Genomic DNA, 27658 nt, shown 5'->3' on the forward strand with positions numbered 1-27658 from the left:
GAGGGAGCTCAGGGCAGCAATTGAGGCGAGGGCATTTGGGCAAAGGAGCCAGCAGCTTTCTAGAAGAGTTGTTGAACTTGACAGATGTTCTCGTATTTAACACCCCAACAAATAGATTCTATTATTATCTAGCCCCATTGAAGTGTGTGTGTAAGCGGGTGGGACAGGCCCATTTTACAGATGAAGAAGTGAGGCTGGGAGAGGATGACAAATTATCCGAGGTTTTATCTAGTGAAGAAACGGCAACGCTGGGATCCAAACCAGGTCTATCCGATTGCAAATCCTGGGACATCTGCATAGTCTAGAAAATGATCCAGCATGGTCACCTTGACTTCTTGATTTCGTTTTGTTTTGAGACAGGGTCTTGCCCGGTTGCCTAGACTGGAGTGCAGTGATGCAGTCTCAGCTCACTGCAACTTCTGTCCCCCAGGCTCAAGTGATCCCTACTCCTCAGCCTCCTGAGAAGCTGAAACTACAGGTGTGTGCCACCGTGCTACATTAATTTTTGAATTTTTTTGTAGAGGTGGAGTGTCACCATGTTGCTAACCTTGACTTATTTGCTCTTCTTGTACCCTCTATCCCCTCTCTCTGCGATTTTGAGGATAAGGTGTCCTTTTTTGTCCACCTGTACTCTAGACCGTGTCCCGGGACCTCCGTTTGTCTATTATGCCCCTGCCCCCTATTCTTTACAATTCATAAGCACCCCTGCTGTCCTGAAAGCACTTTCCTTTAGCTCTTTACCCCGCTAAGCTTTTGGAAAGCTGAGCACACAGCAGCCTCCCCACTCCTCGGCTGCTGTGAATTTGCTGCGGCTGGGGTCGGGGACAGGCCGTGGCCTGCTTTGGTAAGAATAAGGACTTCACTCGGTTAGAAGGGAGGTTCCTGAGAAGCCACCCTGGATCTCCCCATCAGCAACGAGTTCCCTTGGCTGTGGCTTTAGACTTGAGTTACATGAAGTTTTCCACCCAGTTTCCTTATTCTAACTGGGTTCTAATTCTGGAGTTTACCTGTAAGCCATAGTCCTTGGATTCCCATGTCTCAGGATAGAAGCTAAGTCCTTTTCTGTCATCGCCTACCTCCCATGTCAGTACCCAGTTTACCAGGCCCTCTACTCAGTCAGGCCCTCATCCATACTCTTGAAAGATCTGACTAGGCCAAGGTTTAAGTAGCTGGTCATGACCCAGTGAAACGCACATGAAGAAGCCTTTGTGAGCAGTGAAGTTTCAGAAAGCATGCAGGTGGGTTCTTGTGGCCCTCAAACCACCTATTAAGAAGGCAAAAGGGCCCCTATATATAGAATTTGCTACTATTTATCTGCTATTCCCATGACCTTCTCCAAGTCTCTTCTCCCTATTCTATAAAAAAAGTCACTGTCACAATTGCAAGATAAAGAAATAATTGTTTTATCGTGCATCAGACTATGTCATGGGGACGTCACAATGGCAAAGAGCCTAGTATAAAAATTGGAGGATGGGGTGGGGCAGCAGAGTGGGTTAGCAGCATCCAGAGCTGGGGTTTATCCAGCCCTAGGCCTCAGGGCATCACCTTTGCCTTGGGATGAGAGGAGAGTGGTTTGGGCAGGATGTGGACCTTCTGGCCAATTTCCAGGCCACAGTGAGGCCAAGAGGGGGTGGGCTATGTAAGGCTGTGCCAGTTCCCCCGGGACAGTTTGGAGCTGGGCATGTCCAAAGAAGCTCCTTTTCCTGTGGCTGTGGATTTCTTTGAGCTCTGCAGCACTGGCGGTGGTCGGCCTGGGTAGTGGTCCCTAGAATCTGGTCTGATTAACTAGGTTGCAACCTTCAGAACCCCAGGAACATCAGCTTTAGGAACTCCCTGGCAGGTGAAAAGGGCAGTTCCCATCATACCAGCATCCAACCTGGACCCACTGTTCTCTGCATGGGGAGAGTGGCTCAGCTCTTGTCTCTGGGAGGGGAGGGGTCCTCACTGTTCCCTCTCACTGGGTCTGGCCTCTGCTAGTGAGGGATAGTATTTTTCCTGGGCTTAGTGGACAGCTGAACAGCCAGCCAGAGGAGCAGTGGACCCAGCTGGGCAGCTGTGGCGACAGTTGGCTCAGCTTTCATCCACATCAGAGCTGGCCTGCTCCAAGATTATCCCCACGTTTGAATGTGGCTCCAGCACCTCACTTGGTTTTGGCTTCCTCCTTGTGTGGACACTGAGCAGAGATCTTGGCTGGGGGCCAAGGGTGTTGACCCTCTTTTCATGAGGGAGCCAACACTAGGAGGCACAAACCATAATGCCTGGAGAGGAGTTTCTGCAGGCTGGAGCCCATATTCCAAATCTCGGATGTTGAATTCAGCCACTGAACACAGGAGTCAGGAGCTTGGAGTCTGGGAACCCCAAATGGGGGATCACAGAGCATAAGATCTCAGACCTGAAACTTAGAGCCCCAATGTGGGGGCAGTCTGGAAACTGGGCTGACAGCAACTTCCTCTGGTGATTGGAAGCCCATCTGAGAAGCAGTTGGGTCAGGGGCAAGGTCTTGCTTCGTGCATGTCCTGCTCACAAGCCTGGGCGGGGCTCCTGATGGTTTGGCGGTTGCACAGGGTCAGGCCCAGGTTGCTGGTGCTGTCTCTTGGGAAATCTTGCAGTAACCATGGTACCTGGGACCCCAGGGACCCAGATACGCTGGGGATGGGTGCGCCACACTGCTGAGACCTGTCAACCTTCCAGCTGTTCACATCTTTCCTCAGAGCCTGTTCTGCCCTCAGGAACCATGTGGACTCCAGCTCAGCCTGTGATCTTTGACTCCTGCTGCTTCCCTGCCCCTTTTCCTCCAGCCAGAACTCCCCGCCCCAGGCTCAGACCCAAGAAGACCTGCAGTTTATGTGCCTTAGGGTACAAGAACCAAGGAGGAGGCTTGGCTGGAGGACTCTTCTGGCCCTACCTCTCCATCAAGCTTGCTGTGAGGTCTGGTGAGCATTGCCCTCTCTGCTGTCAGATGGGCATTAGCATTCCTGTTTTGTCTGCTTCCCAGGACTGTTGAGGCCATCAAGTGAGATGGTCCGTACAGGGCCTAGAACACGTAGTATTTGCCCAATAAATTGTGTTGAGTAAGATAATGGCAGAGGACTTTATTGCACAGCCCTTTCCTCCCTCTCTCTTGCACATGTGCGCGTGTGTGTGTGTGTGTGTGGTTTCCTTTTTCAGTTTCATGGAGGAACAGCACTGTGAAAGGTGACTCAGGGGCATGACTGCAAAAGCACAGCCAGGATCCCTGGTCCAGGATGGCAGCCTATATGCCTGCTTAGGTGGGTCTGGGGAGTGGTTAAGTTTCCTCCGTCCAGGGGGCAGGCTGGGCTCTAGGGTGGGACTTCAGCCTTCTCTTGCTCTCACCTCCCTCCTTTTGCCTGGAAGGACCCACAGAGATTGAACCTCTAGCTGTCCATGTGAGGGCTGAAATGAACCTCCTGCCCTTGACCTGGTATCTGCTTGTTCCCTTTCTCAGGGCATTTGAGAGACATGGCTTCTAGGCTCAAGCTGCCAGGAGTCCATGTGTATGTGTGCTGGAGAGTTGAGAGTTCTTTTTTCCAGAGGGTGTGACTTCCATCAAGACGGTACCTATTTTCCCTGCCATAAGGCCCCCTCTTCCCCGATGACACGGTCAGTAGCCATGTGGTGGTAATACTCCTTGTTACTCCACCTTAAGTCTGCAAGTAGAAAAATGGACACAGATAACAACTGAGTGGTCAGTGGCAGCCACATATGGGCAGCCAGAGGCACGAGCAAGGTCCCTTTGGTCAGTGGCAGCCACAAAGGCCCAGGCTTTGGGGAGGCCCTGGTTGGTTCCCTTGGGGTTGCCTGCCTGGTTCTGGCAATAAATAACATGAGGACCCAAAAACCAAACCAAAACAAAAAATACAACCAGTATCTCTTGGGGTAGGTGGTGGGAGACTGTTTAAATTATCGGCCTTCCCTGGGCCACTAGGTGGTTGCTGGCGCAGGGCTAGGCAGGCGGTCATCGGCACGTGTGCAACTCCACGAGCCGCTGGCACTGCCGGCACTTGACGAAGCAGCACCAGTGGAATTTGCAGCTGCAGCGTTCAGCCAGCTCCACCTGCGCCGTGTGGAAGCCGCGGCCACAGCACAGCAGCTCACAGCCGTCGATGGCCTTGGACGTCTTGTTGCATGTGCGGCCCCTCGTGCCCAGCACGCCGCTGCGCATGTCCTGCTCGCAGAAGTCGGGGCTGGGCTCCAAGTACACCAGGTCCTCATCTGTGTGCGGCTTGAACTGTGCATTGCGTGGCACCAGTGCCCTGGAGGAGCCCACGCGGCGTGGCTCCACCTCAGTGGCACCATCAAACTTCTCCTTCAGTGCGTGACCCACCTGGCGGAAGGGCGGCACGGCTCGCCAGCACGTCTTTACCTCACAGGAGCCTGACACCCCGTGGCACTTGCATTCCACCCGCATGTGTGTCAGGATGGCCTGTGGGAGAGGGTAGGGGAGAGGGGCCATCAGGAGATGGCAAGGGGAGGCGGGGAGGGGCCCTGGAGGCTGACAGCGGACTGTTGGTGCCCTGGGGCCGACGCTGCAGTCAGATTTGCTGTTGTACCTCCTCTTACGAATTATGCGGTACTGGGCTGCTAAGCAGTGTTGTGACAGGTGAACAAGGTACTGTCCCTGCACTTGGGGCACTGGGAGTTGATGAAAGAGAAGCACTAAGGGTGGTGTCCTATCAACAGTGAGTGACAGGTGCTGGGTAGGGAGAACACTGCTGCATTTAACTTCTGTAGGAACCTTGGGGAGTAGGCATCCAGAAGGCAGGTGGCGTTATAGGCACACGATCTTCATGGTGATGGGGAGAAAGGTTCACATCCTAGCTCTGCTGCTCTTTTGGGGAGTCAATGTGTATGAGAGACAGGGATGGACACACATGTATGTGTGTGGGGGGCCATATGTATGGAGGGGGTCACTTACTCTGTAACACCTGCCCGCCTGTCTGCACCCCCACCTGGCCTGTCCTGAACCCCACTGGCCTACAGAGGTGCCAGGTGCTGGTGAGAGCCTGCACAAATGTTTTCTGAGTGGCCATGTGGGTGGGAGAGTATGTGAGGCCCTGCGCACGCTATCCCTACCCCGCTTTTGGTAGCACCATACTACCTTCCTGCCGGCCTCATTGTTGTGGAGGTTCATGAGGGCTCTGCTGGACGAGGCCCCCTTGCTTCTCTCCCGCACATCCACAAACGACTGTGAGAAGGCCACACCGTAGGCGATGTTGTCAGAGCATCCTGACCACTGGAAGCCTGGGGTGTGGTGGGCACAGAGAGGGTTGTGGTGAGTGAGGGCCAAGGTCATGCCCCCTGCCCTCCCACTCTGACCACCTCCTGCACCTACCCTGTGGGCTGACCCCGTGCACCGTCCGGTCACAGCCACACTTCTCCAGCTCCCCACTGCTGCACGCCCGCGTCACTGCAAAGGCCACACCTGCCGAAGAGATGGCGTACACGAAGGCCGCCTCCCGAGTCCCTGTGGGAGGCAGACGGAGGGCAGGGCTGGGTCCCAGGGCTCCTCCCTGCACCCTCCTTTGTAGAGGGGGAGGGGCATATGGGGCCTCCTGCTTGCTGGAGGCCAGAAGGGAGCAAGACGGCAGAAATCAGGAAGGTGCTTGTTCTTATCACACCAATAGCTGAATCTGCTTCCTTTACCAGAGCATGGCTTAGGGCTTTTCACACAGGCAGATCCTGTCATCCTCACAACCACCCCAGAAGGCAAGGACTGTTACCATCTCCATTTTAACAGAGTCTTGGGGGCTTTTCTGAGGTCACTGAGCCAGCAGACAGTCTGGCTTCAGAGCCTATGTTCCCAGCTCCTGTGGGAAGCTGTTCTCACTCCCTCCCCAGAAGGTTTGTGAAGGTTTATGAAGACCAGACAGGCTGGGAGAGGTGAACTGGCTTGCCAAGGCTGCAGGTAGGAAGAAGGCCTGGACTATAAACTCAGGTCTGGCTTCCTTTTCTGGCCTGTTCCCCAGCTGGCCCCACTGGAGTCACCCTACCTTGTGATCTTGCCCCTTCCTCTGAGACTGGGCCTGTTTCTGAAAATGTCTTGCTTCCTTAGAGTAAACCGTAATAACAACAGCTTCTACGTAACCCCTAACCCCTATTGTGGCTAATTAGGAGATACCTATTACGCATAAGCCCTCCACCACTGGGGGCTTCATTGTCCCCCATTTTATAGATGGAGAAATGGAGGATCAGCCGGGGAAGGGATTTGGTCCCAGTCACCCAGCCAGAGAGCCACAGAACCAAGACTCAAGCACACGTCTAACCGCCTCTGCCCCATGACTTCTCAGTGATTCTATTTTGGTGCCGGCCCTCGGCCCTCGTCCCCTGCCTGAATGGATGTTTTTATCCTCCTAAGAACTGTGCCTCGGGGGTGTAGCTGTTGTGGACTCTCTTTCTGGAGGTGGGGGGCAGTGTGCGAGCTGGAGTATGCATGGCCGGCTGGGTGTGTGACCAGACAGCAGACCATGCTCCCCTCCTGGGCCCTGTGAGGAGGGCCTCTGTATGCTGTAACTGTCCTTCTGTCTCTTGTCGGAGTGTCTGTGTCCACAGGAGTGGAGGGGGCAGGCTTTGGCCCCATGGTTGGCAGTTACCTCTGTGACACCCAGGCCTGTGCTCTCGGCTGCCCCAGGGAGCAGTCACCGTGGTCAGATGGAAACAATCACCTTCTCTGTGCCCGTGTCTGTGGACAGAGGCTGTAGAGGCCGAGCACTGGGGTGGGAGGCAGCTCAGTCCCCAACCACTCAGGACGCCCTGTTCTTGGTTCGGCCCTTGAGCTGGCGATAGTGCCCACCACCCACTCTCCACTGCCCACCCTCCACCCTGGCTTGGCCATTTTGGGCCAGCATTGGGGGGCTTGGCTGGAGCAATGGAGCCTCGACAGCCTGAGACAGAGTCTTCTCCAAGTTAATCGAGGTTAATAGCAGGATCATGTTGGTTGGTTTTATGCTGTGGCCGCCCAAAGAGAGACGACTTCAGTTTCTGGTATTTCTGGTATTTCCAGGCCTGAACCAGCACAAATCTTTGCCCCAAAGACCAAGGGGGAAGGGAAGTCAAAGCAGGAGACGGGGCTGGCTGACGAGACTGGCGGGTCGCCTCAGCCTGGCCTCGCATGGTCCTTCCTCCTCTGCTGGTCTTGGCTCGCAGGCCACCCCGGCCCAACCCCAGCCCCAGGCTGATCTCCCCTGTGTACTGGGGGTCCCTGGGGTGCAGGGCCCCCAGGGAGGTTGCTCAGAGAGACCTCTGCCTCATTCCCCAAACCAACATTCATCCACTGAGACTCCCAGGTTCCTTTTGCCCTGGCTTTGGGAACAAGAACACTGTTTTCTCATCTCAGGACTGGGCCTGAAGGAAGAGATTCTGGAAGGAAGATTAACGACCTAAGGCTTAGAGACGGTTTACCATGTGCTGGGCTCTGTCTAAGCACTTCACATGTGTTATATACTTGTCCCAACAACCCTAAGAAGTAGATACTTTTCATCCATCTTTGACAGATGGAGAAACTGAGGCACTGAGTGGTAAAGCAACTTGTCCAACAATACCCAGCCAGGAAGTGGTGGAGTTAGAATTTGAACCCAGGCAGCCAGACTCCAGAGCTTTCAAACTTGACATTATTCTGCCTCCCAGAGGCCCTGAGCCCCTGGGAATACACATGCAGTTGATTCCACCTCCCACATATGGAGCCAAGAAGGGCTTCCTTAGGTCCACCCCAAACTTCACATGCTGTAGGACAAGCCCAGTTCCCTCTGTGGGTTCTTTACTGGGGGACGGTGAGCAGCTGGCCTCTGGGCTCAGCACAGCAGGCCCCAGAAAGCCTGGAAGATGTAGGCAAGCATCTGTGCCTCTAAAGCTGATGGCAGCTCCTCCAGCCTTCTCTACCTGGTTCTGGCTTCCAGCCCTTGGACTCCAGGGTGGTGGCCCTTCCCAGTTCCTCACCTCTGCCCAGGTGCCCAGGCTGGAGCCCTGCTCACTTGAGGAGGACCTGGCAGAGCACTCTCCCCAGGGGCCACTCAGACATAGAGAAAGAACGGTAGTCCACCTGGGTGGGTAGCAGCAGAGCTTCCCTAGCAAGGTGGCAGATCCTGCTCCTTGGCCAGGGACTTTTTGAGGGAGGAAGGCAATCCTTGCCTTGTCCTTTCCTGGGCCAGGGGCCAGGGTAAGGCAGAACTCTATGGTGACTTCCATTTTCATACAGCCATTTGCCCCTTCCCACACCCAGCTCATTTCTTCCTGCTGTTTCTTATTCCTAGAGCACCCCTGGCCCCTGATGTCACAGGTCTAAATACTGTGTGTCCTCTGGGTCCAGCCTCAATGCCACCTTTCCCAAGGTGCTAAGGCTGCTTGGGGCTGGGAATTCAGTTAACCTGTAAATCCACTAACAGCCACTCTTTCTGAGGGCCTGCTATGTGCTGTCTAAGGCTCATGACAGCCTTAGCAATGAGCTCTCTACAGCTCTGCTCTATAGAAGAAAAGGTGAGGCTTGGTGTCTTGCCCTGGCTCCCTCAGGCAGTAAATGGCCAAGTGGGGATTGGAACCAAGGCTTGTCAGACTCAACGCCTGTGCCCTTCATAGCATATCACTTGTGAAGTCTTTCCCAGATACGGGAGAAGGAAGTAGTTAGGAGTGTTTGGAGAACTGGCTAAGGCTGAGTTGGACTGGCAATGAAGCCATAGGCTTGCTGATCCCCCGGGTGCCAGGGCAGGTATCTTGGTAGAGGTGAGGCCCAGCTGGAGTCCTGGGGAGGTGGGGCAGGATAGGCACTGTCTCCCAGGATAACCTTATCCCCCGTTCTCCAACCTCTATCCCTGCCCAGTCTGCCTTTCCAGCTTCCTTTACTCTCTTGGATGTGCAAAAACCCACCTTTTCTTGAAACCAGCTCCAGGAAGCCCCTTTAGATGTAAGAGACAATACAGGATCAGGGAAAGAGCGAAGGTTTCAGAGCCAAAGTTGTATTGCATTCTTACTAGCAGTGTGGCCTTTCTTTCTGAGCCTTCCTGAGTTGAGTGTTCTCAACTCTAACATAAGGGTAATAATGCCACCCCGGCAGGCCAGACTTTGCACCTCTCTGCCTCCCTGCCCCATGTGGTCAGAATCAGGATGTCCCAAGCTTTATCTTCTAATTGTCTTGTGTGTGTCTGGCCACTGCAGCCTCAAGGCTTTCCCAGTGTGGGAGTATCTCGGGGGTACCTCCTCCCCAGATCTTCTGTAACTTATAGCATCAAAAGGCTGGGTCACAGAGGTAACCCAGGAGAAAAAAATGTTCTCCCCATCATTGGGTCCAGTGTGATGCCAACATTGAGGACAAAGGTGAGAGCACAGGTTCTAGTGAGGGACACCCAAGACCACAGAGCATTTACTTCTTAGGTCCAGGTGGTGCCACAGTCAGGAAGGTGTCCTAGATGGTTTAGACATGGGGAATGGACAGACAGGCCTGGGTTTGGACCCTCACTTTGCGATGGCCAGGGCACCACATGGCCTCCCAGCCACAGCAGTCAGACCCTGAGGGGGCCTTAGAATTCATCAAGTCCCTCATCTCAGGATAGGGATTTGCTCAAGGTCATAGAATAAGACACAGTAGAGGCAGAGGAGGCCCAGTGCTGTCTACAAATGGAGGACAGCAGGAGAAGGGTTGTTGTTACTGCCTTTCCTGCCTCTCCTACCCTGCCCAGGCACACCTTTGCCTGGTGCTATGGCCTCCCTCCCACCCTCACACCCGTTGGTTCATTCGATATTTATTGGTTTATTTGATATTTATCAGTTCAGTATTTAACAATTCATTCAATATTTATCAGTTGCCTATTATATGCAGGTCCTGCTCATTTAATATTTTAATATTTGTTGGTTACCTATTATGTGCAAGTCCTGTTCTAGGGCTTGGGATAAAGTAGTGACTAAAACACAGAGGCCATCCCTCATCTAGCCCTGAATACCTGCTCAGCCAAGAACCACCAATCCCCGCCCTCCCAGCTATGCCAGCTACATTACCAAATTTTTGGTAGATGTTCAGCCTAGAACACACAGTTTTGCCCCAAATTACATACCTCCCTCATTGTTCATGATTATTTCACTGTCCATCTTGCCTCCAGGCCAGGAGCAGGGGAGGCTGTGAGACCTGGGGCAGTGCTGGCAGTGGGAGAGCCCCCCCACCCCTGAGCCATGTGGGGGTCAGTTAGCCCTTCCTAGGCATCATCTCTCTGATCTTCACGGGAATCCTAGGAGGCTGGTCCTGGGGTGGTCAAGGAGGACACTGGGATTTAGAGAGGGCATAGACCTTGCCCAGAATCTCCCAGCCAAGAGTTGGCAGGCCCAGGGCTGGGGGTGTTACCGCCCTCTGCTTGCCAAGTCTCCTTTCTCACCTGTGATGTCGGAGAACAGCACTATAAACTCAGAGTGTCACGAGAATGACCTGATGTAATAGCACACCACAGGCCCTCAACAAATGGGGGCTCCTTCTCTCCTCTCAGACCCTGGGGTGGGTCTGGTCTGGCCTGCTAGCTTTGTCTTCCACGTCTGACGCCATGACCCAGCCAGGTGGCTCATGTATGCAGGCTCTGGCCACGCCCCCGGTCCTGAAAGCTGGGCATGTGAGTGAGGCCCGCTTACACGGGCTGCTGTAGATGACAGGAGCTGGTGACGGGAGGTGTGTCTACACGAAGTGCTTCCCATGCGTGAGGCCACTGTATCTTCGTGACAGCCTCATGAGGTGGGCCTGCGTGTGGCCTTGTTGCCAGGCAAGGACACAGATGCTCAGGGGAGCGCAGGCACTTGTCCCAGGCCATCCTCGGCCTCACCCTTCCTTCATCTGCCTCACCAGCCAGTCCCTGGACCTTCTGAGAGCAGTGCTTCACTCTCGGACCTCAGGAGGGACAAGCCCCTTTTCCTCTTAGTCATTGGAGACAAATTAAGAAGTTTCCAAGAGGAATTTTACTAGGGAAGAAAACCACAAATGCAAAAAGGAGGAGTCTGATGCGTGGGCAGAGCTCAGCCTCCTTCTCCAAGTGCGACTGGTACCTGCCAGGTGTGACTGGCCTAGTCTCGGCACCTTGACATGTCCCTCTCCAAAGGGGGCTGGACATTCGACTCTACCACTCAGACTTTAGTCCAGAGCAGGTACCACCCAGGCCTAGTAGGAATCTCAGCGTCCCTCAGAACTTGCTGAGCCAGTGCTGGGTACCCCCTTGGTTCCTCCCCCAAAGGTAAGGAGGGCTTCTCACAGGGTCCCGAGTACCCACGATGACTTCAGGCCAGCACTGGCCCAGGCTACCCCCTTCCTTCCCTCTTTGATTCCTTTCCCCCGACCTGCTTTCTGTCATTAGATGACATCCACTAACTGTCTCCTCTATGCCAGGCTTTGCCATGTGCCAAGAAACAGGTCAATGAGCCATGACCCTTGCCTTCGAAGGGTCCGAGTCCTAGTGATGGGGGAGTGGAGTCGGGTGAGGAGATAAGCATTTCAGTCTAAAAGGTGTGCTAGAAGCAGCGTGAACACAAATGATGTGGATAAAAAGGTGTGTGTATATATAGAAATAGAGAATAACAAAGCAAATGGGTGAAAATGTAAGCGGTTGGTGAATCAAGTGAAGAGGATATAGGAGTTCCTTGTCCTACTTTTGCAACTCTTCTGTAAGTTTGAAATTATGATTCAAAAAAAATCCCACAGGAAGAACAAAGAGCTTTGGAGCCCAGAGGGAAGAGCTGAGAAGGTGTCGTGGAGGAGGGAACTGCTGAGCCCTCAAGAAGGGGGCTTGGGTGTTTGGGGTAGAGGATGTTGCATGTGCAAAGGGAGGAGTGGGAGAGGGTGACAGCCTGCCATATGAAACGCTGCCAGTCTATCCACCAATCTGTCTAAGACACACCTACTCTGTCCAAGGGCTTCCCAGGCTCATGAGCTGCTGTTTGAGGCTGGTTCTGGGGCCCCATCGACCAGGCAGCCCTTCCTGCCTGGAGGCAGCACTGTCATCCTGGGAGATCCTCCACTGCCAGGCTAGGCTCACTGGGTCTCTGTTGCTTTTCCAGAGCAGTGATGTTCAGCAATGCCAAGCGAGATCATGCCTTTTTGGCCCCTGCCAGCTCTTAGGAGAACAGCTTCCAAATTTCTATCACAGTTGGTTTCCAGCAACATCCAAATGGTTTGCCACAAGCCCAGCAGCCCCGGCCGTCCAGGACCACAGGTGCCAGGAGAAGGGTTGGCCCAGGCAACCCCTTCCTGCTGCCTGAGCAAGTCAAAGGGCCCTGTCGATGGTTAGTGACTCGGAAGTGTCAGTTTCATGCTCAGGAAGTAGAAAAAGGGGCCCATAGTTTAGAGAACTTCCTCGAGGGCAGGAGCTTGGCTGGCGACCTCCGGAGGAGACTTCCAGTTCCATAGACCATTCTCTATGCCCTGGCCCCCCTGTCTTTGGCTTAATGCCATCTCACATTTCTGGTCTCAGCTGAGGGCTAGTCTCCTCGGAAAAGCCTTCCCTGAGCATCCCAGCCCCAGCGAGGGGTGGTGTCCCCTCTGTGCTCCCACAGTCTCCCCTGGCCCCTTGATCACAGCGTTTCCTCGTTGAGGGTAAGACCACAGACCTGGTAGCGGGACTGCCTGGGGTTGAGTCCTGGCTCTGCCGCTTTCTAGTTCTGTGACCTTGGGCAAGTTACTTAACCTCCATGTGCCTCTGTTTCTGCACATCCCTGTATCTCAGGGCTGGCAGTGCTGGAGGTGCACAATAAGGTTGGTCAGGTGTACCAAGGAATGGGATGGGCCCAGATACTGGAAGCCAAGTGCTGGGGTGGGAAGAGCAGCGGGCCAGGGATCCAGAGCCTCGGGTCTAAGCCCTGACTGCTCCTCTCCCTCTGAGGAACCTTGGGCAAGTCAGTGCTGTTCCCTGCCCCAGCCTCAGTTTCTTCCTTCATTACCTGCTTACACTTCCAGGAGGCCATCACTGGAAACACGGCGTGCTTCTCAGTGCTGCCCCAGTGCTGCCCATCTTCCGATGGCCCCCATCCCACATGCGCCTCCCATCTGGATCATCCTCCTGTCCTGGGCCCCCAACGCTCTGCATCCTTTATGCCCTCACTTGGGCCCTGTGTTGGTTTTACTTCAGAAATGACCTGGAATAGCCCTGTTGCTCACAAGCATCTCATTTCCTGCTGGGCCCATGCCCTGGCACTGCAGGCTCTTCTGCAGCCCTGCACGCCCTTCCCTCACCTTGCGTCACCACCTTGCCGAAGACGGGCAGGGAGTCGAGTGTGGAGCAGTTCCAGCGCCGGTTCCGGAACTGGTACTGGCACTCCTCAATGGCCAGTTGGGCACCGCGACGCACCGAGTCCATGACTTCCAGGTTCCGCTTGCACATCTGCACCTGCCTCTGGATCAGGCCCTTGAGTTTCTCACACGTCTCCTCCTCTGAGATGCTCCCCACTGACGATAGCTTGGCCAGGTACCTGGGGAGAGGGTGGCATGTGATGCAAAGCCCACCTCCTCATCTTTCCCGGCCCAGGACCAGGCCTGTGCTCCAGCCTGGGTCTCTGGGAACTGACTCATCCCAGTGACTGGGCCTGGCTACTGACTTCTCTCTTGATCCAGTTACAGGCCCTCCTGCCCAGCTCTAGGGGCACCAAGGGAGTGGAAATGCTGTCTTCCACAAAAGGCCTCTATCTCAAGTTAGGCAAAGCAGGCAGCAGCAGTGGGAGTGAAGCTGATTGAGCCCCTATGGGATCCCTCCCTGCCCCGGTGGCCCCTGTGCCACTGTCTGTGCCAGGACGTCACCCCAGACCTGGCTATGGGATCCCACTATTCCTTGCCGAGATGCCCTCTAGCGAGGAGGCTGGAGTCACTGTCTGCCCAGGGTCTCTCTTTCCCTGCCCTAGGCAGGAACCCCAGTGATCCTTGGCCCACCTTCTGGCCACAAGACCAAGTTCCTCACTGCCAGCCACATCCTAGGACCACCAGATGGAGACCAGTGGCATTGTTGCCACCCTTTGGAGGTGGGACAATGAGGGCAGTGATGGGCTAGAGGTCTAGGGATGGTCAGGATATGGGTGGTGGTGGCGAGAGTGGGCGGCTGTATGGAGGGTTCAAAAGCCAAGTGCAGCATGCTCTCTCCTCTGCCCCTTGAGTTTCTATGGAGATGGAGCAATGATGGCTGCTCCTCAGAGGGTTATTGCGAGGATCATGATCTCAATGAGAGGAGTTCTGTGAAGGTGCTCGGGGACCAGGCACATGTGGGAAGGGGGGCCTGTGAATGTTTCCATTTCAGTGGAGGACGAGAGAGAGCACCACAGTTACAGGTCACCGACTAGGTGCCGTGCACCATGGCTGCACTTCGCCCTGTTGCATCCTCACCCCAAATATATGAGGTGATCATGCTTATGCCCATTTTATGGATTCTAAAATGAAGAGGGTGACAGGCCCAAGATGACACAGATAGCAAGTGCGAGAGCTCAATTTCCAATCCCTTCACACCTATAGGTCTTTCTCCTGCCTGTCCTCCTTCGTGGCATTGAAGGGGCCTGGGAGGCCCTAACTCATCTAAGGACAGACACTCTGTGATCTGGGTCAGGAGGCAAAGAGACCTGAAGCAAGACATAAAAGTGCTCACTGGGATTGGAGCAGAGCTGGGGAAGGGCCCTATGAGGGAGAAGTTGAACCGCTCTTGAGGGAAGGGAAACATGCATTAACTGAGCACTTATTAAGTGTCAGATCTTGTTCAGAGAGGTGGAGCGACTGGCTCAAGGTCACCCAGCTCTAAGGGCAGACCTGAATTAGAGCTCGGGTCTGGACACCCCAGAGGTTTGTGCTCTAACCATTGCCCCTCAGCCTGCCCTACCCTTCTCCTGAGTGTCTCTGGCCAGGGCCAAGTGCACATAGTAGGTGGACAAGAGGCAGCCTCTGGAGAGGAGAGCTGAGTGGTGACTCTGGAAGACCCCCTTTCCCATCTGGTGAGTGGGAGATGCGTCTGATCACCTCCCAGGGCAGGGCTGCCTTCCAGGTTCTTAGAGAAGCAACAGAGTGCAGAGAATCACACCTAAGCAATGTTCCCCAACAGGGGATCTGGCCCAGACCCCTCGTTTTACAGGTGGACACACTGAGGCCCCAGAGATGGAGAGGGGGCCTTCCCATGCCAGAAGGAGGTTCCGGGCCTGGTTCTGCCTTCAGCCTCAGCCACACAGATTGGAGTTTCCTGCTGCCCCAGACTCTGCAGCGAGCCAGGCCTCCTGCAGGGGCTTGCCCAGCACACTGAGTATCCCAAGGGTTGGGGATCTTCTGGAGGTGCCAGTGAAGAAGCTGTTGCATCTTATAAAGGAAGCTGCGCAAATTTCTTGTTTGAAGAAGGATAAAGGGAAGGTCACTGCTCTCTGGGCCTCAGTTTCCTCATCTGTAATAAGAGAAGGGGGCACTGGTTCTGTCTGAGTGAAGGAACTGCTGCCTGGAGCAAGAGGGATCTGTGTGTGAGAGATGGCCTGACACTGGCCTGAGGCAATGAGGCAGGAAGTCACCATTCGTTTGTTGAATGAGGGAATGAATGAATGGTGACCAAATAGAAAAGCAAACAGAAAGTCCTATTTACAGGAATTCTTTCTAAAGATAAGAAGAGCTAACTTCTATGGAACTTGGGACTGGGCTAAGTACTTTACTTTATTGCATTTAATCCTCTCAGCCAACCAACTCCCACTTGAAAGAAGAGGAAACTGAGGCACAGACATTTTAAGTAATTTACCTCATGTGCAGGGCCATACAGCCGGTGAGGTTGAGCAGGACTTGAACCTGGCGTTTGCCTGGCTTCACAGCCTTGGGCAGAGACAGTATTCTCTGTGCGGCTCAAAGACTAGAATTGACACCGTGGCCAGAAGCTGCTGGGAGCTGGGTTTATTCAACCCAAAGATGCTAGCCAGGGTGCAGTTGGGGGGCTGTCTCCCTATCCCTGGAGGTTTGCAGGTGGCAGCTAAATTTTATTTGTCAAGTATGTGAGTTGGACCAAGTGACGGTTCTTGAATCTGGCTGTGCATCAGAAACGTGTGCAGGGTTTGTTGAAAGTGGACGTGCCTGAGTCCCAGTCCCAGCGGGGTTTGGTGGGCATCTGAGGTTAACTTAATGTGCCTTAGATACAGCTGGGAGGCCAGGTAGGCGCTGGCCCCGAGAGCAGTCTGTGTAAGTATGGGTGATGTTTCCTTCTCAGCCATAGGGAGCTCTGACTCAGGGATGCCACTGCCCTCCTCACTGTGGCATTGATCCCCAAGATGTTCCTTTTCCCGTGGCTGTGGAGCCTGAGCCTGGTTTTCCTTATCTGTAAATGGAGATAACGGTTCTCACCCAGAGGGCTGCCGAGAGGAATGCCCGTGATTTGCTGTGTGATGCACCTGGCTGTCAGCTGGGTACATCCTAGATGCCAGGTAATTGTGGGGGCAAGTACACAGCATGGGGCAAGTGCGAAGTAGGTGGTATCAGGCCAAGGACGGCCAGCCTCCCCTCCCCACCCCCCACATTCCTGGTCTCCCAGGGGCCTCCCCGCCCCTCCTTCCTATCTACTTGGTGGTTCCCAGGGGATGCACAGACTGGTGGTGTCCTGACAAGGCCCAGGCAGGAGCTTGGAGCCCCTTGGAGGGAAGACAAGGGCAGGAAGGGGGCTGAGACGCAGCAGAGGCTGTATTTGGAAGGGGAAGGGCCCACCGGCTTCTCAGCCCTGCCTGGGCGCTCTCCCGCCTCTGCCCAGTCAAGGGGTCGCCTGTGGAGCTAGTCCTACCTGTTGCTCTTGGCCTGCAGGGGGCGCCAAGAGCCTGGCTACTGGCGGTGGGCCAGGTCCACGTTCAGGTGGCCACAGGTGTCCCTAGGTCGGGGCACAAGGAATTGAGCCTGACGTTGGATCCTTTCCTGCTCAGACCCAGGCTTGGCCTCTTGGCAAAGGGTGGGGGCCCTGTTTGCTCTGTCATGTGGGGGCACAGAGCTGGCCCATTCCCAAGTCAGCCTCTGCTCCCACAGCGTGCAGCCAAGGAGGCTGCGTCTGGCTGTGCTGGGCCCTGGCCTCTGGTCAAGGGAGGCACCCAAGGGCACGGGTTCTCTGGGCGAGGTGGCGGGGGGGGGGCAGCCTCTGACCCACCATGACCTTGGGCAAGTCCCTGCCATACTTGGAGCCTGTCTCCTCATGGGTACAGTAAACTGGTGGGTCCATATGGCCTTTCCCACTGTCAGAGTAGGTGAGCCTCCTTCTACTGGCAGGGTGGGGAGTGGCTGGGCCTCAGGGGCCTACTGGCCCCGTGCCAGGCTGATAGATGTGTCTCTGCCATTGAATAAGTAGTGAGATGGACCAGGGGAGCCACCTGCATCCCCCCACCCAGGCTCAGAAGGCAGCAAGGGCTGAATGACAGTCGCAGGGGCTTAGGGTGAGCTGCTGGGCTGCCGTGGCCGTGAGTCACTGGGCCAGCTTCCAGGAAGGAGCTGAGCAACCTCTTCCGTTGGCACCAGTGCCCACCCCCAGCCCCTGCCTTCATCTGGCACAGCAGCTGTCCCCTTCCATACACACGAGGCCCAGCCCCACCCCCACCCCTGTTCCCCCAGACCACAGGGTCTCGCCCGGGCAGGGCTGGGTGCCAGGGCTGGAAATGGAACTGGGCACCGGCTCTAGAGAGTGAGAACCCCAGGCATTACAGGCTCTCATCCACAATGTTTCTGCTTGCCCGTTTCAGTATCTAGCTAGCATCTGGCCCCATTTTACAGATGAGCAAACTGAGGCTACAGAGACAAAGCAACTTGCACAAAGTCCCACAGCTAGAGCAGCGAGCTGCAGTGCAAACCCAGCCCTAATTCTCAACTCTGTTTCCTCTGTACCTGGCTGTGGATATGCCCCATTTACCTGCTGAGAGGGCTAATACTGCCCTTGGTGCCTCATACAGAGCACAGTGCATAGAAGGTGTTTAATAAATGCCTGCAGCAGGGATGTAGGGCTCTGTCCTGACGGGGTTCCCTCTGCTTGCCTCCTGGCAGAGTGCTCAGGATGGGGAAGATAAGGATGAGGGAGGAATGTGGGGGCTGCTGTGGTCTTTTGATCTGCTGAGGGCCTGGACACCCATTAGGGTGAGGCCTAATTCGTCCTGGACACCTCAGGAATCCCCTTCCAGCGCCCTAGGGTGGTTCAACCTCAGAGACACGTGTGCCACCCGCTGACCCTGGAGTTGGACCAGGCTCAAACATGGAGTGCACCAGCCCTTTCTAGGGGTGACAGAGAGCCAGGGCATGATGGGTGGGCTGGGCCAGGCTGTGCAGGGCATTGGCCATCCCTGAGACGTCTCCTGTCCTGGCTGCATTACCCCAATTTAGGTTCCTTCCTGCCACCGTGGAGTACAGGCTTAGCAATTTGCCACCTGCTGCCCCGGCCACCCAGGACTCTAGCCATGGCCATGCCGTTGATCAGGTTACCCCGCCAGCCCAGGCCGACCCTGCTGCCGCTACCAGCCAGCTCATGCCCTGATCTTCTCCAACGGGGGCTGCAGGTCCTGCAGGCTCCTCCCAGGAGGCCCTCCCTGAGCCCGGCCCGTGCCTACAGCCTGCAAGGCTGGAGGGCCCTTGCCCTGCCAGGGAGATCAGATCCTCTCAGCCACCTGCTGTTTTCATTAGAAACTAAAATTAGCTGGGCTTGTCCCAAGCTTTTCCAGGTTTGCTTGCTTTTTAAAAAAAATATACAAATTCCTAGAGGAAAATCTGCACCTCTGCGACTCCTCCCAGCTCTTACGCTGTGAGTCAAGAGGAGAGGGGACGGGAAATAGCTGGAGCGTTTGGGAGGCCAAGCAGACCAGTGTCGTGGGTCCCGGCCCTGCGGGTGTCCAGGTGGGGGCTGGGACGCCGGCGCAGGCCTCTCTGCCCCCTCCCTTTGGCCTCCCTGCCTGCCTGGGCCACATTTAGAGCCTCCTCAGGAGCGGTCGTGCCTGTGATACCAGGGAGGAAGGAGACCAAGGGGGTGGGAGGGGGAGCCGGAAGAAAACGGAGTGGCTGCTGAACAGAGCCGCCTTGGGGGATGTGGGCCAGTGGGGACAAAAGTGACCACAGTCCCCATCCAGGACTGTGTTCTTAGGGGGATGGTGCCTGGTTTCCCAAGATGCTAACCATACCCCCCACTCACTTTTCCATCTTTGAATGTTTCTATAACCATAGTCTTGATATCCTGCTGTCCTCCCCCTGACAGTGCCTTAGCCTTGGAGACCCTTGTCCTTTGGCATGGCAGGCAGTGCAGTAAGGACACGGACCAGGAACTCCTGGGTCCAAATCTCATCTTTGTGTTGCTTGAGGCAAGTTAGTGAACACCTCTGAGCCTCACTGTGTTCATCTGTGAAGTGGGAAGACTGGGATTCCTGCAGGCAGGAGGCCTAAATGAATGAAATGTGTGTGCAGGAGATGCTGGTCCCTGCTGCAACATTGTTCTAGCAGCATCATCAAGATGCTCACTGACATCAGTGCCATCACCACCCCTCCCACTACCTCTCCCATTTCCTCTGGTCGCCCCTCTGCTGCACCCCAGACCAGACCTGTGCTGGCTTCCGCTCATTTGTGTGTTTTCTTTGCTTGACTCTCTTGGCCCTCTTAGGCCTGGGTTCCTGGTCTTTTTTTCAGCTGATCATGCCTGAGAGGTGGGACACACTCCCCCAGGGAACAGTGGATGACCTCAGCAGCCATCTCAATGGCAGGCTTTTGACAGAGTCTCCAGACGAAGTCTGCAGGGTTTGAGAATGTGTTTCCTGGCGACCGTCAGTCAGAACCTGTGAGGCTGGTGAGTGTGAGAGATGGGTGGAGGGGATGGTGCTGCTAGGACATCAAGAGCTGGGACACTGGGGTGAGGGCAGGGACAGTGGTGTGCAGGACAAGCTCAGGAGTGTCAAGGGGACTTGGAAACCATTTGTGGACATAACAGAGTAGATGCATGGGACCTTCATTTATGTTCTGCAATCAATAGTCACATGCCTCAGTATGTCCTTAGTGCAACAGCACAGGGCTGGCTACACAGGTGTCTTCCCCTCTGTTTTGCAGATGAGGAAACTGAAGCTCAGAGAAGCATATGTTTGAGGCCGTGCGGCCTGCAGTGGGAGGTCAGGATTTGAAGACAGGTCACTCTGGCTCCTAAGCCAAAGATGATCCAGGGTACTGAGGCATGTCAACAGACAGTGACCTGAGGGAGGAGGCCTGATTCTTCCCTTGATGGGTCTTTCTAGAGCCCCATGTCTTTTCTGAACTACAGCGAGGTGTCTGGGCTGTGTTCAGGAGTAAGGGGTGTGGGGACAGATGTCTGGGTGGTTATGGGGCTGCCTGGACAGTGTGGAGGCCTGTGGTCTCCGTAGCTGTTGGGGCCACAGAAGAGCTGCTGCCACTGGTCCAAAACCCCTGGAGGGGCAGGCTTTGGAGACACTCATGGTGGTTTGCAGGGCAGTGGGTGCTGCCTTCACCCCTCAGCCTTAGCATGGTCCTAGGTCTGTCAAGGCCCAGGCCAAGTCCTCTTGGCCTCAGGTGCATTTCCTCAGGTGGAGAGAGAGAACAGCCTCCCCTGGAACCCAGGCCTCCACTGCCAGTGCACACCACTCTGCACCTTCGGGCCCCTTTCCCTCTTTCCTGTCTCCTGGGACCCCTTGCTCCATCTCCTATCCTTGGAAGCCTCAGTGCCCTCATTTTCTGACTCTTAGTTTCCCAATTCTCATTACTTCCAGTATCCTGGCACCCCAGCCCCCTGCATTTCACTCCTGGGGGCTCTGTGTCCCCCACTTCCTGTTTGAGGGATCTATGTCCCCCACTTCCTGTTTGGGAGCCCCCCACCCCATTTCCCATCTCACTGTATGTGTTCCCAGGGAGCTGGTGGCTGCCTCAGGGCCACAAAGTAGACGGTTGGACCTGAGCCTGGATGGCCCCAGAGCTCTGCCAGGTGAGAACTTGCCTTCTCTCCCTGAGGCAGGTGTGTTGTTGCGGGGGAGTGGGTGTCAAATTTAAGGCTGATCTGACCTCACCTTGTCCCCCGACTTGCCAGCAGAGAGCTCTTCCTTTGCTAGACCCACCCAACCTATGTCCCCATAACCTTTCATGTCCTATGGCCACTGACCCATTGAACTGTCCTCCCTGGTGGGCTGAGAGAACCTGGGGGTGGGGAAAGAGGAGACCAGGTGAAACCCCAGCCGAACTGTCCAGAGCCAGTGCTGGCCTCCTGGAGTGAGGCTCCCAGTTTCTAGTGAGTTCCTCAGCCTTGGGGGATACCTTCCAAAGGTCCAGTCCTGGGAAAGCCTGTGGCTGAACCCCCACTCCTGCCCCCACCAGGGTGGGGCTCATGCCCCCAGCAGATAATAACTGGCTAGGGGTACGGGGCTGCAGGGCAGCTGCCAGTGGCTGCAGGGACAGCTCTGGGAGACCTGGGATGGAGTCCTGGTTCTACCACCGCCATGCTGTATGGCCCTCAGTGCCCAGCACAGGGCCTGATGTGGGGAAGCGCTCGACATGTTTGCATGGGGGCATCCCAGGCCCTCCCTGGCAGGAAGGCTCCCCAAAGGGGTTGAGCTGAGACAGTCCCCAAGAACCCCCTCACTCTCATGCCTCGAAGCTTGGGTTGCCGGAACAGCTGGGCACCTGACCCAGAAGGGGCTACTCTGCTGTCTCCAGCACTTGGGGAAGGGTCTCTGGGGCCCAATCCTGGGATTTCAGGGCTTGTGTGTGAACAGATTGAGAAATAGGGTCTGAAGGGACCATTCAGAGTCATCGCAGGGAAGGGCCCTCAGGCCTATCAGCATTCCCGCTGTTCTAATGGGCCTCCCCGAAGATACATATGAGCTGTCCGAGGCTCCTCTCCCCTGGAGGACGCATCCCTTCCTCCTCCCACCTCCCTCCCGCTCTCTCCTCAGACCAGGTCCCCTCCTCTGCGGGGTCTGACTTGGCAGGGAACTTTCAGAACACAGTTTGGTTTCAGTTTGCCAGGACATGGGGGAGGGGGAGCTGGTGGGGTCACGGCAGGGAGCGAGCCGTCCCGAGTTTGGCTGAATCACAGAAGATGCAGTTCAGGACTCAGAGATAAAACCTGGCAACTCCTGTGGAAATCTGGAGAGCAACCCTGGGGTCGCAGCTCTGCCTGCAGCTGCGCCTGCTCCATGCAGTGGAGGGGTGACGGGAGGGCCCACGGCAGGCAGCTGTCACCCCACCCATGGCTCCCTGGCCAATCTGCACCCCACAGGCTCAGCCCAAGCCCCTCTTCCCAGAGGCAGCAACAAGAGGAGGCTTGGTGCAAATGCTCAGCTTTCCGAGTGTACCCACAGGGCCTGAGTTGAGCGAGTTTCAACAGGTTTGGGGAGCACTGTCTTGTCAGATGCTTGCTGCGTTGCTCAATTGCTAATCCAGGGTTGAGGGAAGAAAGTCAAACCATAGCAGACAGCTGGGTCGTGACTGCTGCCTGAGCCACCCCCTCGGGCACAGCCTGGTCTTGGGGCGCTGCAGTGCTGGCAGAGAAACACTCAGCCTGGCTCTCAGGGTCTGTTCCAGCCCAGGAGTGAGGGGCAGAGCAGCAGATCTAGGGGCCAACAGTCACACTTCCTGCCACCCACTTCTGTGCCTTTTAGTATCACCTGAGCCTCAGGGCAGTGGAGCAGAACCTTCCTCCTACTGCAGGCCTTTGAAGAGGGGCTACCATTGGACAACAGCTGAGAACCCTCTGAACAAGCCCGCCTTTCATTCATCCATCAAAGATTGGCTGAGCACCTAGTACCCGGCAGGCACGTGCCAGGCACTGTGAGATATTCAGAGGTGTTTATGCCACAGCTGCGGCCTCCAGATGTTTATAACCTTGTAGAAGCAGTAAAGAAACCACACGATTAGACTAGAGTTATATATAATACGAAACGGTTCTATAGGCGGGGGATGAAAGCTGTAAAATCTGGACATGGGAGAGCAGTTCCAGTCCTGCTTCTGATTTGCAGAATGACCTTGGGAAAGTCATCGCCCGTCTGGGCCTCTGAAGTAGGGCTGAAAGTAATCTACACTCCTCTCCTCTGAAAGTAGTTGTGGTGAGGCATGGCGGGGAGGGTGTGTGGTTCAAACAGGGTAATGGTTGTGAAAGGTCTTTGTAAACCACCGATTCTTGGGGGAATGATTTTGCGCCCCCAGAGGACATTTGGCAAAGTCTGCAGACATTTTATGTTGTCACCTGGGGGGATGCTACTGGCTATCTAGACGGTAAAGGTCAGGGATGCTGCTAAATATCCCACAATGCACAGAAAAGACCCACACAGAAGACGTATCCAGTCCCAAATATCAGTGATATGGAGGTTGAGAAATCCTGGTGTGAACTGTAAAGTACTGGGAAGGTGTTTGTGATTGTAATTCACTGCCCAGAGCCATGGAGGAGCTCTAAGGAGACAGGTTTTTGACTATTTAAGGGGAGAGAGGGATCTTTAAAAGCTGGGAATCAGGGGGACACTTCCTGGAGGAGGTGGGCCACATCTTTACCTGCGTGGCTGGCACTGCACATCTGGGCTGGCTCTGCCCCATCCCTGCCCCAGGGAGTTGTGCCCAGAGTGTTGGGCTTCACTCCACCAAAGGCCAAGGGAGATATAAACTGCCCCCCTGGCCCCTGGGCAAGCAGGCTCAGGGGAGCTTGGCCCGAAGTTGCACACCAGTGGGGACTCAAAGCCAGTGGAAAGCATGATGCGTCCTTCACTGCCCCCAGGGCACTGAAAGGTGCTCCCAGCAGCAATTCCTCTGCCCGACATGATTGGCTTGTGAGCCAGGCTAGGTCTTCCTGACTCTGGGAGGCTCCTGCGGGGGCCCTTGTTGAGCAAGGGGGTTGCAGCCTAAGATCCTATGTGTGTTAAATCAGTGGATCTGGGTGGGACAGACTGGGATAAACAGGGCTTGGGAGCAGCAACCTGAAGGCCCGTTTTCTCCACCACCCTTATCAATAAGGACGCGGCCCTGTAGCTCCCTGACAGCAGCCCTTGCTTCCGGCAGTTGCCATGGCTGCCATTTCCATCAACGTGCCTGGCCCCTTGCCAGTTCGCCACATGTATGGGTTCACTCTTTCTTACCAACCACCATCGTGCACCATTTGCATCAATGGGCTCCATTTTACAGATGAGAAACCCGAGGCTCAGAGAGGTTAAGTAACCTGTCAAAGGTCACTCAGCTGGGCAGGGTAGAGCTCAGTTGGATCTCAAAGACCCACTTCTTGGCCATGCCGCTGGCCTGCCTCCGAGTGCAGCATGGGCTCCCTCCCCTCCCCCGTGGGATTCTGCTAGAGCCCCACTACCCTCCTCTAAGAAATCCACAATCCTCAGACCTTAGCTTATTTATTCCCTAACCCTCCCCAGCACTTCCATCTGGGGTTCAGAACGATCTGCTGAGGACTGTGGCCCCGAGGGAGGAAGGGGCCACCCAGTATGTGGCCCAGAGCTGGGACTGGAACCCAGGTGTCCTGACTCCCAGTACAGCCTCAGTGCAGGGAAGAGGGGACATTCAGAAACATTTCTGAGCTCAGGTCTGTGGCAGGGTAGCCTCCTTAAGGGCAGAGCCCCAGCCTTCCCCCAGGGACTCTTCATCCATCCGGCCCTCCCTCAGTGGTGTGAGCCATCACAAGCTGTCAGCCGGCTCCTCCGGGTGCCAGACAAGAGAGTCTAATCAACAGCTCCCAGCTTCTCTGGGCCTGCCCAGGCCTCAGGCTGCCCTCCCAGCTCCAGGCTCCATCCTGCCCAACAGCTGCACGCAGCGGGACACCTGGCCTCCCCACCAGGCCACCCGCCCTTCTGAGACAACAGATAGCCCCGGCTCTCGCCACTGGCCAGCAGACCCACCCTGGACTGAAGCCTGACTCCAGGGTATTGGGAGGTGAGTGGAACCTAGACCTTGCTCCTCGGCAGGTGCTGTCAGCTATCCTCTCAGGGCCAGGCCTCCTCATACCTCACGCTTGAGAAGACACAGTGCCAGCCACCATGCCTGCATGGACACCTGCCTGCCCAAAGCTTTTCCTTCTAGAGGCAGCTTTTCAGTCAGACACCTCTGGCATTTACCAGCTGGGTGACTTGGGCAGTTACCTCTGCAATCCCCAATCTTCTCATCTGTAATGGGATGGAAACGTTGGGATTTAGATCATGCTGTGGGAGTCATCATAATAATTATTATTGTTATGATCCTACAGTCTTCAGACCAAGTCCCCCTCTGTGCCTGCTCGGGCTCGCACTCAGCTCTTTTCTCTCACAGCCATAGAGCATGCGCCCCGTTCCACCCAGTCGTGGTTTTATCATGTCTTTCTACCTAGACTCCAGGCTTGTGGGAGGCCAGGCTGTGACATCCATGTCCCCCAGAGCTGCCATTCCTGGCCAGCTGATGGTTCGATAGAGGTTGATAAATATTGGACCCAACCTTGGTATGTGCCCAGTGTCGTCTTCATACCCTCTCTGGTTTGGGAGGGTCCTGGGAAGCCTGTTGTTCCTCTTGCCTTGGGCAGAGCAGAGAGACCCTTGGCTTGAAGCCGGGGGTGGAGCAGGAGCGAGCTGGGTCATCCAGAGACCTGCTTCGTGGCAACCTGAACCATCACCGTTGCAGAGAACAGGTTTGCCAACCTCTCTTCTCCTAGGCCGCCCCTCCTCACCCCACCCCCAACGGCACAGGCAGGAGAACTGAGTTGTTGGAATTCCCCACAGTTTGCATGATCCAAAGCTGAGGTTGCCTTCCCGGCTGGGATTTTGGGGGTGGACATGGGTGAAGGTGAGTGGTGATGCCACCGGGCCATGCTGGCTCCACTTTGGGACAGCTTCAGGGAAGGGGGTATAGGGTCACTGCCTGGGAGTCAGAACACCTGGGTTCAGTTCTCAGCTCTGAATTTGGGTAGGTAGCTTCCCCTCCCTAGGCCTCAGTTTCCTCATCTGTAAAATGAGTCAAAGATGAGATGCTCCTGAAGGACTTCCCCCTGCAGATGTAGCTGTCTTCCATGCAGGCCTGGGCCAGACGCTTGGACTGCCACTTTTTATTCTTTGTTTTTTGTGGCTTTGGCGGTGCTGGGCAGGTGAGACCCAGTTCTTGCTCCTCCTGATGCTCAGATCTGTTTTGGAGATGCCGGCTCTGAACCCATGCATTCAAGAACCAGCTCCAGGGACACCCAGGGTCCTCCAAGTCCAAATCAGCTCCCTCCCCAGCTCTGCGACCCAGGCTCCATTCAGGGGGTGGCCTGCAGGGGGGCAGTGGGAGAAGGTGGTAGTGCCCTGCTTTCTGTACACTCTGCCACTGCTCCTGAAGTGTTAATCAAATTAAGTCTCCAAGAAAAACAAAAGCTCCGCAGCCACTTCGGGCTGCCTTGGAGTCGTTTGCTCTCGGAACAGCTGGGAGAATTCTACATCACCTCTGTCCCCCAAGCCCTGGGTGGCTCTGACCCCAACGAACACACTCCTTCCAGCCTGGAGGGCTCTGGCTGGCCACAATGACCTCATAGCAACAGCCATTGGACACTCGGGGCAATTTCATGAGAGATATTTGTTCTTTGGTCTTGATGCAGAGAGAATTTTTTCCTCTCTCCCTGTCTCCATGGAAACCCCAGCTACACTGTTGGCGATCCCCCTTCCCACCCCATGCTTTTCAGATCAATATTGGAGCTTGGCTCCCCACTGGCTGCCCGCAGCGGATGGTGGCAGAGCTCTGGGCAGGAGGAATTGGGGCCAGGGTTAAGTGCGGGGCATGGGGAACCGTCCCTGAGGGGATGAAAGGAGTGCAGGTCCTCTTGCTCCCTGTCCACCCACTCACTGGAGCTCATCCCTTTAGTCTCCCTCCCCGCAGCAAACCTTCCGCCCCTACCCAGGGAGCGCCCTGAGCGCAAACCCGGTCAAGGAGAAACAGACAGGTCACCAGCGGTTACCACCCCTCCTCCTTAGGCTAGACACGGGAAGGTGGGGGGCCGTTGTCTTCTTTAACGTCTGGACGGAGTTTCTTCCTGCCCCAGGGAAAAACCAAGGCCCGGCCAGCGCCGGCGCCAGCCCCGGGCCCTGGGAGACCAGGCATCCTGGTCCCTTCCTTCTATCTCCGGCTCCCGCCCCCCAAGCAGAAACAGGTCTCTGCACGCCTCCAGCCCAGCCCGCAGCGCGGCGCAGCTCGGCGCGGGGAGCTCGCTCCGGACTTCTCGGGATTAACCTGTTATTATGTCCCAGAGCCCTTCCCTGCAATGGGCTTCCTCGGCGACCTGTCAGCCCGGCTGGACTGCACCCCGCGCCCGGCGCCCCTTCCGGGCCACCGCCCCGCGCTCGCACCCCTGTCGCCCTCGAGCGCCCCGAGCCGCCTACCGGTGCGGACGCCGCCGCCACCACCCCTGACGCCTCTGAGCAGGGAGCCGGACCCGGGCAGGAGGGGACCCCGGGTGTGCAGAGGGACTTTCGGGCAGTGGCGGCGGCAGCTGAGCGAGCGAGCCTCCGGTCCCGCGGCCGAGACACCTGCCGGGCTGCCCCGCGCCCGCTGCCCCGCGCCGCCTGGCACCGGCCGCTGCCCCCGGGGCCTGCCCCGCCCCGCCTCGCCCCGCCCGGCCCCGGCCCGACTTACAGCCAGTTGCTCGCGGCGGCTGAGAAGACGGCGAAGACGAGGAGGCGCAGCGAACGCAGGCACGAGCGGGGACTCATGGTGCCGCCGCGGGCGCCCGGCCCGGGGCAGCGGCTGCGGCCGCGGGGGGCCTCCCGTCGG

General features: G+C 56.1%; 1 protein-coding gene across 1 annotated transcript in view; it reads right to left on the minus strand.

The window, feature by feature from the left end:
* Positions 1-1379: 1379 nt before the first annotated feature.
* The window catches only part of WNT4 (Wnt family member 4), a 26693-nt gene continuing 414 nt past the window's right edge, over positions 1380-27658 (minus strand). Inside the window, exons 2-6 of the mRNA XM_025395426.1 lie at positions 27521-27648; positions 13205-13440; positions 5354-5485; positions 5120-5262; positions 1380-4444 (exon numbers count right to left, since the gene is read on the minus strand). Coding sequence (XP_025251211.1) covers positions 3977-4444; positions 5120-5262; positions 5354-5485; positions 13205-13440; positions 27521-27597 — 1056 coding nt within the window. The 5' untranslated portion in view covers positions 27598-27648 and the 3' untranslated portion in view covers positions 1380-3976. The remainder of the gene's footprint in view (positions 4445-5119; positions 5263-5353; positions 5486-13204; positions 13441-27520; positions 27649-27658) is intronic.

Source organism: Theropithecus gelada, chromosome 1, assembly GCF_003255815.1.
Source record: "Theropithecus gelada isolate Dixy chromosome 1, Tgel_1.0, whole genome shotgun sequence".
NCBI classification, from domain to species: domain Eukaryota; kingdom Metazoa; phylum Chordata; class Mammalia; order Primates; family Cercopithecidae; genus Theropithecus; species Theropithecus gelada.